This window comes from Rhipicephalus sanguineus, chromosome 2 (genome assembly GCF_013339695.2).
Source record: "Rhipicephalus sanguineus isolate Rsan-2018 chromosome 2, BIME_Rsan_1.4, whole genome shotgun sequence".
Lineage (NCBI taxonomy): Eukaryota > Metazoa > Arthropoda > Arachnida > Ixodida > Ixodidae > Rhipicephalus > Rhipicephalus sanguineus.
In genome coordinates, this window is record NC_051177.1 from 132070920 (window position 1) to 132079175 (window position 8256).

The window sequence follows — 8256 nt, forward strand, 5'->3', positions numbered from 1 at the left end:
CGTCTCAGAGAAACACACGACCGCGATCACTCAGCAACTCTCGAGGGGCGCCATGACGAAGGACGAGATTGTGGAGAATAAAAGTGGCAACGTCCTTTGCTGTCGACGAAGGAATGGGTGAAGTTTCGGCGTACCGTGTGAGGTGGTCGACGGCAACGATTATCCAACGGTTACCGTCTGCAGTGCTGGGAAGGGGTCCGTAGATGTCGAGGCCGACGCGGTCGAACGGTCGGGCAGGGCACGGCAAAGGTAACAAGGCACCGGCGGCGTTTTGAGGGGGAGTCTTGCGTCTCTGGCATGTGGAACATGCCCGAACGTACTGTCGAATGAAACGGTACATGCCACGCCAGTAATACCGAAGCCTGATCCGAGAATAAGTTTTAAGGAAACCTGCGTGGCCGCATTGTGGGTCGTCGTGGAACGTCGAACAAATTTCAGACCGGAGGTGACGCGGAATGACGAGTAACCACTTACGGCCGCCGGGTGTGTAATTTCGGCGGTACAGCACGTCTTCGCGAGTGGTGAAGTGCTCGGCTTGCCGACGCAATGTCCGAGAAGATGGAGAAGGGGTCCGTCCAGACAGAATGTCTAGAATGCAAGCAAGCCAAGGGTCCTTGCGTTGCTCAGAGGGCATGTCGGAGATGGTGAGCGCGGTGGTATCACAGGTAGTAGGTGGGAAGCTGGCAGAGTCAGGAGACAGGGGTGAACGGGAGAGGGCGTCTGCGTGTGAATGCTTGCGGCCAGAGCGATACACCACGCGGATATCGTATTCTTGGAGCCGTAACGCCCATCGGGCGAGGCGACCACTTGGATCCTTTAGTGACGACAACCAGCACAGGGCATGGTGGTCAGTCACGTCGTCAAATGGGCGTCCGTACACGTAAGGCCGAAATTTCTCAATCGCCCAAATAATGGCAAGGCATTCCTTTTCAGTGACAGAGTAGTTGCTTTCGGCTTTTGTAAGAGTTCGGCTTGCGTAGGCAACGACGTACTCTTGGAAGCCATCTTTCCATTGCGCAAGAATAGCGCCTAGCCCGACACCACTAGCGTCTGTGTGGATCTCAGTGGGTGCAGATGGGTCGAAATGTCGCAGAATAGGAGGTGACGTGAGGATGCGACGCAGTTCGTCGAAAGCGTCGTCACAAGGGGGAGACCACGCCGAAAGATCACTAGAGCCAGCGAGGAGCTTGGTCAAAGGAGCGATGATGATAGCGAAATTGCGGACAAAGCGCCGGAAATAGGAACAAAGGCCGATGAAGCTTCGGAGCTGTTTCATGGTAGTTGGTTTTGGGAACGCGGAAACGGCTGTAAGTTTGGTGGGGTCGGGAAGAATACCGTCCTTCGAAACCACATGCCCTAGAATCGTAAGCTGCCGAGCGGCGAAGTGGCACTTCTTCAGGTTCAGTTGCAGTCGCGCAGCGGAGAGGCAAGCAAGAACTTGCTCGAGGCGGGTTAAATGGGACGCGAAATCGGTAGAAAAGATGACAATGTCGTCTAAATAACAAAGGCAAATATTCCATTTGAGGCCTCGAAGGATCGTGTCCATCATACGCTCGAAAGTAGCAGGCGCGCTGCACAGGCCGAAGGGCATGACTGTGAATTCGTAAAGGCCGTCGGGCGTAACAAAAGCCGTTTTTTCGCGATCGGCCTCGGCCATGGGCACCCTGCCAGTAGCCAGAGCGCAGATCTAAGGAAGAGAAGAATTCTGCTCCCTGTAGGCAGTCTAGGGCATCGTCGATGTGCGGCAGAGGATAGACATCCTTGCGCGTGATACGGTTGAGACGGCGGTAGTCCACGCAGAACCTGATGGATCCGTCCTTTTTCTTCACCAGCACAACTGGAGAGGCCCAGGGACTGCTGGACGGCTGGATTATTCCACGCTTGAGCATATCGTCTACCTGTTGATCAATGACACGACGTTCGGAAGATGACACACGGTATGGACGCTGTCGCAATGGTGCATGTTGACCGGTATCAATACGGTGGACAACTGCTGACGTTCGACCCAAAGAAGGCTGGTCGTGGTCGAAGGAGGCTCGAAAACGCTGGAGGATTTGGACAAGCTCTTTCTGCTGCACAGGCGTAAGGTGGGAATCGACAGCTTTGCAGAATACGTCGATAGGATCAGCTGTGTCAGTTGCAGAAGTGATGGCACAAGGCAGAAGTGATGCCGTGTCTCCAAGCGTTGTATCGTCGAAAATGTCAGCAAAAGTAGTGAGGCTCCCCAGACATTCGCCGCGTAGTAGGAGCGACGGGCAAGCAGAGACGTTGCATGCGTAAAGTGCCGCAGAACCATTGCAAAATTTGATGACGGCAAACGGGAGGACGAAGGTTCGGTGACGCGCACTCGTTACAGATGGTTGAAACAAAACAGTAGAGTTAGTGGCAGCAGGCGAAAACACAGGCACTAGGACGGCGGACAAAGGCGCGATGTGGACGTCAGCTGCGGCAAACACTTTAGGGGGACTGTTGTCGTCGAGGTCAGGGCACGGATTCGACAACGTCAGTTCAGCACGAGCGCAGTCTACGAGGGCCTGATGGGTTGAAAGAAAATCCCATCCTAGAATGACGTCGTAGGATGATCGCGGAAGAACGACAAACTTGACGGCATACCGAACATCTTGAATCACAACACGAGCTGTGCACTGAGCCGAAGGCGTGATGTAATGCGATGTCGCTGTACGCAGGGCAAGATTCGTAAGCGGCGTGGTCACCTTTCTCAAACTGCGGCACAATTTCTCACTAATGACAGAAACGACGGCTCCTGTGTCGACAAGTGCACGTACGGCGATACCTTCGACTACTATATCAATTTCGTTGGGCGGATGAAGAGGTCTTGAAGAGTTCGACGACAACGCAGTTCTTGCCTCCGGAACTGCGGCTGTCAGTTTTCCTCTCGTGCGGGGCTATGTCGGCGAAGCATCGGGGAGATGGATCGGCGACGGGGCGAAGACGAACGGCGTGAGTCGAAAGGGCGTCGAGGGGAAAACGAGTCAGCGACAGCCGAAGAAAGTCGTTGGGAATGCTGGGCAGCCTGATAATTGGCGGAAGCCACACCGTCCTGAGACTGGAAGCTGCGACGTCGACAGTAGCGGGCTATATGCCCCGCAAAACCGCACGCGAAACATATCGGCCGATTATCAAAGGTGCGCCATGGGCTGACGACAGAAGGTCCGGACGGCGAAGTAGGATGGGGTACCACAGTGCGTGTGGGCGGCGGCGGCGTGTAGAAGGATCCGGTGGCCCGGTAGGCGCCAGAAACAGATGGAGCCTGAGGTCTGGCAGCGACGGCCGCGTAGGTCAGCGGTGTAGTGGCAGGCGGTGATGGTGGTAGTGCCTGCGCGACTTGCGCCTGAATGACCTGACGAAGACGTGGTTCCAATGGTGTCGCTGGTTCAGGTATTTGGGCGACAAGGGAAAGTTGACGGGCAACTTCCTCACGGATGAACTGCTTGATCTGTGGCAGTAAAACGGTGTGATCAGCAGCGACGTCATCGATAAGGGCGGAAACCTCAGCTGTAGCCTCGGCAGCATGGCGCGTCGAGACACGCTGTTTTCGCAACTCGTCGTACGACTGACAGAGTTGGACCACATCGGCGACAGTCTGAGGGTTGCGAGCGACAAGCATCTGAAACGTGTTGTCGTCGACTCCTTTCATGATGTGCTTTATCTTGTCCATTTCGGCGAGAGACGGGTCGACGCGCTTGCATAGGGACAAGACATCTTCGATATAGCTCGTAAACGTCTCGTCCCGGCGCTGGACTCGGCTACGCAAACGCTGTTCCGCGCGAAGCCGGCGCACGGCGGGACGACCGAAGACCTCGGTGATGGTTGCCTTAAAGGTCGACTAGTTGGTGATGTCAGCCTCATGGTTTTTAAACCACAGGCTCGCCACATCAGCTAGGTAAAAGCGCACGTTGGTGAGCTTGTCGCAGTCGTCCCATTTGTTGGAAGCGCTTACGAGTTCATACTCAACGATCCAATCCTCGACGTCGTGCTCGTCGTTGCCGTGAAATACGGGCGGGTCGCGTTGCCGTGGCACACCAGTACAGAAGACTGTCGTTGTGGTGGCAGCAGCTTGCGAAGGGCCAGGAGCAGTCATGTTGAAAGGTGATGGTAGTGTCCGATTGCGAAGTTCCAGGATGATGGGAACCCCGGCTCCTCCACCACTTCAAATGGGGGTGTTTTGCTTCAAGCAGGTCTACACGTTGCGTCGCGGAAGGCTTCTTGCAAGTCAGGTCAGGTTACCAGCGAGCGCGAGCGACAACCACAGCCACCGATTGTCGTCTTTCTCTTTCACAACAGCAGAGCGTCTGTCATTCGCATTCAGTACACATCTCATAAATCTTAGTGCAGATTCTGTACAGGGCATTCATTTGGACAATACATATCTTCTATAAATTAGTGCGACTGTAAGGCTCCTGTCGTTTTCGCAAGAGAACTCAACATCGGGATGGAAATACTGTTCCTCAGCTAAAATTATATCGAATTTACTAATTAACACAAGCTTGTTCATTATGTTTTTAGTCATTCACTTGACAGCAGTTTGTGTACAAAAACTTGTAGTCCGTGACATTTAGGGCGTACCATTTTTATGAATCGCCAATGTTGCGCGGAGTTTGAGACATTCAGCATCTCAATTCACTGGCGCTATCGACACTGACCGCGCCCTGCGCGCAGGAAATACGTTCCCTTGATTACGTGAGACCGGGTCGTGACTTGTCAAGGTAATGACGCTATTCGCAACAAGTCGCATCGGAGGCGTGTCACGTCAGCCAAACGAGAGGTAGTCTGGCATACACAAGTAGACCGCTCTTTCATTGCACGCGATGTGTGGCGCTCGTCTGTTTCTTTCAAGTTTGAATAGGCGCAAAGCACTCTTTTCCCTGTCGGCGAGAAGAAGCGCCGAAGTGTTTGCCATAAGTTTCACATGCGCGCAGCTCAAGATGAACAGGTAAGCACCAAATATCACACGCAAATGGTAAAGCGATCTACTTGTGTGTTTCACACTGCTTGTAGTTTTTACGCACCAGATTCTGATTCGACGCATCTTTGTTAAAATTTGGTCACTTTCTTGTCACAAGAAGTTCTCGACTGACGTAATTGAGTGGCCTCATTTACTGTGCGTTGAGCGCGGTCCGTTTCGATATAGCCGTTAAAATTAGATGAATATCTCAAGTTACATGCAACGTTCGTGATTTATAAAAAAATGCGTGAGCGATAAAGTGTCAAGGACTACAACTCTCCCATACCAACAACTGCCCTCGACTCAATAATTAAAAAAGCTATTTACTAGTTCTTCCTGGGCACTTGAATGTCATTTTAGCTGGGGCTAAATATTTCCGTCTCAATGTAGAGTGTGTGTGCGAACGCGACAGGAGCATGACTGTCACTAGAGTTCGATAAGAAATTCTATTCTGTCTATTATAACACAACAAAGAACTTGCTCCAACTGTAGCACCCATTTTCACACACTACTCATGATCCGAAAAATAGTGGAGTTGCACATTTATTTCATCGCCTATCTACTATATTCATTTATTTTGATCTCTTTTTCTAAGGTTAGCACCCTCCAGTTCCTGCCAGTTCTATAATACACTGCATAATATGTTACACGAGATAAACGCCAGGGTCAATTTGCTCCCTAGCATATTCTGACTGTATTTTTTTCTTTTCCTTTTGATAAAATTTGTCTTATCGAAGTCACCACGGTACATCTCATCTAGCCGGCATTTACCCGTACGATAATCACCTGTCCACCTCATTTTATTTCATTGCAGTTATTTTTGCACCAGGGCCTTTTAGAATTGCAGACGGGGACCGCCACGTCACCCAGGCAAATTGATACTACACAGATGCATACATGCTCAATGAGCGCAATATTAACACGAATAAATCGTAACTCGACAATACTGGAGAGAGCATTATTGAATACTTGACCGAATAAATCATAACACAACAGCAATGTAGAACGTTATTACCCTGGGCACAAGTAAGAGAATATGCAGGCGACCCTAACCATTGACTTAGGTGCCTGGTAGAGGCACTAGCACGTCGGCGGCCGTGTGCCCTGGTGTATTCCTTGTGTTAACATTGTGCTACGTCGCGCTGTCGAAACGGATCTCGTAGGCCACGTAGAATGAAGCGCGTGGCTGAGATGTGCTCCGCTAGGTGCCGGAGCAATCCCAGCTGCTCACAAAGAAACCATGTGGTCTTTCAGTGAACTCATTCGAGTCATGTTCAATAGGTACGCTGATAGTTAATTTACCTTTACCTTAATTTTTGCTCCGATATCATATGTATCCAATATAAATCTTAAGGTGGTAGGCCAGCTTCTAAAGTGGAGCTTTTCCACGAGGTAAATTTTTAGTTTTTTTTTGTTTTTTGTGCTCGCCCAAACATTGAAAATTATATCGCGACAAAAATTATTCTCCTATCTTCATGAGTTCGCAAGTTTTTTATACCCTATGCTCGTATAGCGAAACCGAAACCGCGTCATGTTTTTTTCGAAAGGAAGTGTTCTTTCCTCTATATTAATAATATTTAAAAAACTTTATAATTTTTTTGACTGTTAGATAACAGGATGTCATTACATGTCACTTTGTGTTAATAATTGCTTTTAATCTCTAAAAATGGCCGCAAGGGGCACGCACGCCTCTTGCAAGCTCTGAAATCTTTGCGTTGTTCTCAAAATAAGGATTTGCTCCAGATCATGTGATGCAAACATTCATAACTTTTTCACAGTGCGTACTTCGAACTGAAATGTTGTATAATACTTTGCAACGTGTATATCTGTGCAGTAAACTACAATAAAAGAAATCGATGGAATATTTTTGATTTCACAGCGGATTTTTCAAACAGGTTCAGTCTAAATTGGCTCTTTTTCCCCGTCTTCTTGGTGTTTTTAAGATTACTTCCTTGATATTTACTGCATAATATTTATCCTAGTTCATTGCATAGCTCCAACCTTTAGTTACACAAATACCAAAGATTTACTTAATTACGCCACCCATTTGTCACTTATCACGGCTGACGTGACTACCACTCTTAATGCAATTTTTGACAAAGGTCACCTCCCAAAAAATAAATACTTAATATTTTGCACAATAAGTGGCTTGGTAAGTTAAATAAGACATGGCTGTTTTGAAAAAAAGATTTTTTCAACGCTGGCGTCTCCTAAAAAAATTTTTTTTGAGTGGCCTACCACCTTATCTTGAACCGGAACCGTCAATTTCGTTCCAGTCTTATATGCTAGAAGGCTTTTTCTGAATATTCGCAAAACAGGAAATAGATGATCGACGGGAAGTACTGGGAATAGAAACAAGAGTGTAACTCGGTGTTCGTGCTACAAGTAAAATAACAGCAATACGAGCCTAAAGCTAGTAGTCTAATTCAGGTGTAACGGGGTTTGTTACGGCACATTTAAAGGGGCACTGGTCCGTGATACCAAAGTATTATGACGCACCTGATTTCATTCGCGGCAATTCTTAAGATGAACTAAGTTCAAACAGGTAACAGTTTTACAGCGTGGAACAATAACCATATGTGCATGATCAATGGGACGTGATACGGACGTAGGTATGAGTGATTAAAAGGGATATGGTCTAATTATAATGGCTTGCATTTTCTAATAATCAGTGCAATATATTTACAATAATATGTACAGTGTACAGCAAGTAAAACCAAGGAACTTCATGCGCCACCCGAATAATAACTTTTAACCTCATTTATAAAACCCCATATTATAGCATCTTGTGGTAAACAAGACATTGTACTTACCATGTACACTTGAAACAAGATACACGATTGACGCAAGAATCACTCGCATGATAACGTTAAAGTGGCTACGTGTTGATATGTCTTCAACGTAGAGTTGCATATGGCCGGCTACGATGATTGTTGTGCAGTTTTTTCTTTTCCTTAAGGCGGGCGGGCTTGTTTCTGCGTCCCTGAAACACAAACGTTGACTGTGCTTGTAACAATGTAGCTGCGCATACCAATGCTGTCGTGTCAAGGCTAAGTACAGATATTTTTCAGAGAATGCCTTATGGCTGGTCCTTAGCTCCTGAAGAATTCGCGAGCCTGACACAATAATGCATTCAGTCACGTTCGCAAGAGCTTCACGGTCACTGCTGCATACACAGAGCGGTGTTGTTGTTTCAGTCTTACAATACACATGCATTGCTGCAGTACGAACACTACAAGTGTGCGCCTTTATTTGAAAAGAACCGCTGTTCTTCATATAAATTTTGTTAT

General features: G+C 48.2%; 1 protein-coding gene across 1 annotated transcript in view; it reads right to left on the bottom strand.

Annotated features, from left to right (window-relative positions):
- LOC119383669 (formin-2-like) overlaps positions 1–7954 on the bottom strand; it is a 113693-nt gene extending 105739 nt beyond the window's left edge. The window contains exon 1 of the mRNA XM_049412925.1: positions 7780–7954. Within this exon, the coding sequence (XP_049268882.1) occupies positions 7780–7879 (100 nt within the window). The 5' untranslated portion in view covers positions 7880–7954. The remainder of the gene's footprint in view (positions 1–7779) is intronic.
- Between the last annotated feature and the right edge of the window lie 302 nt (positions 7955–8256).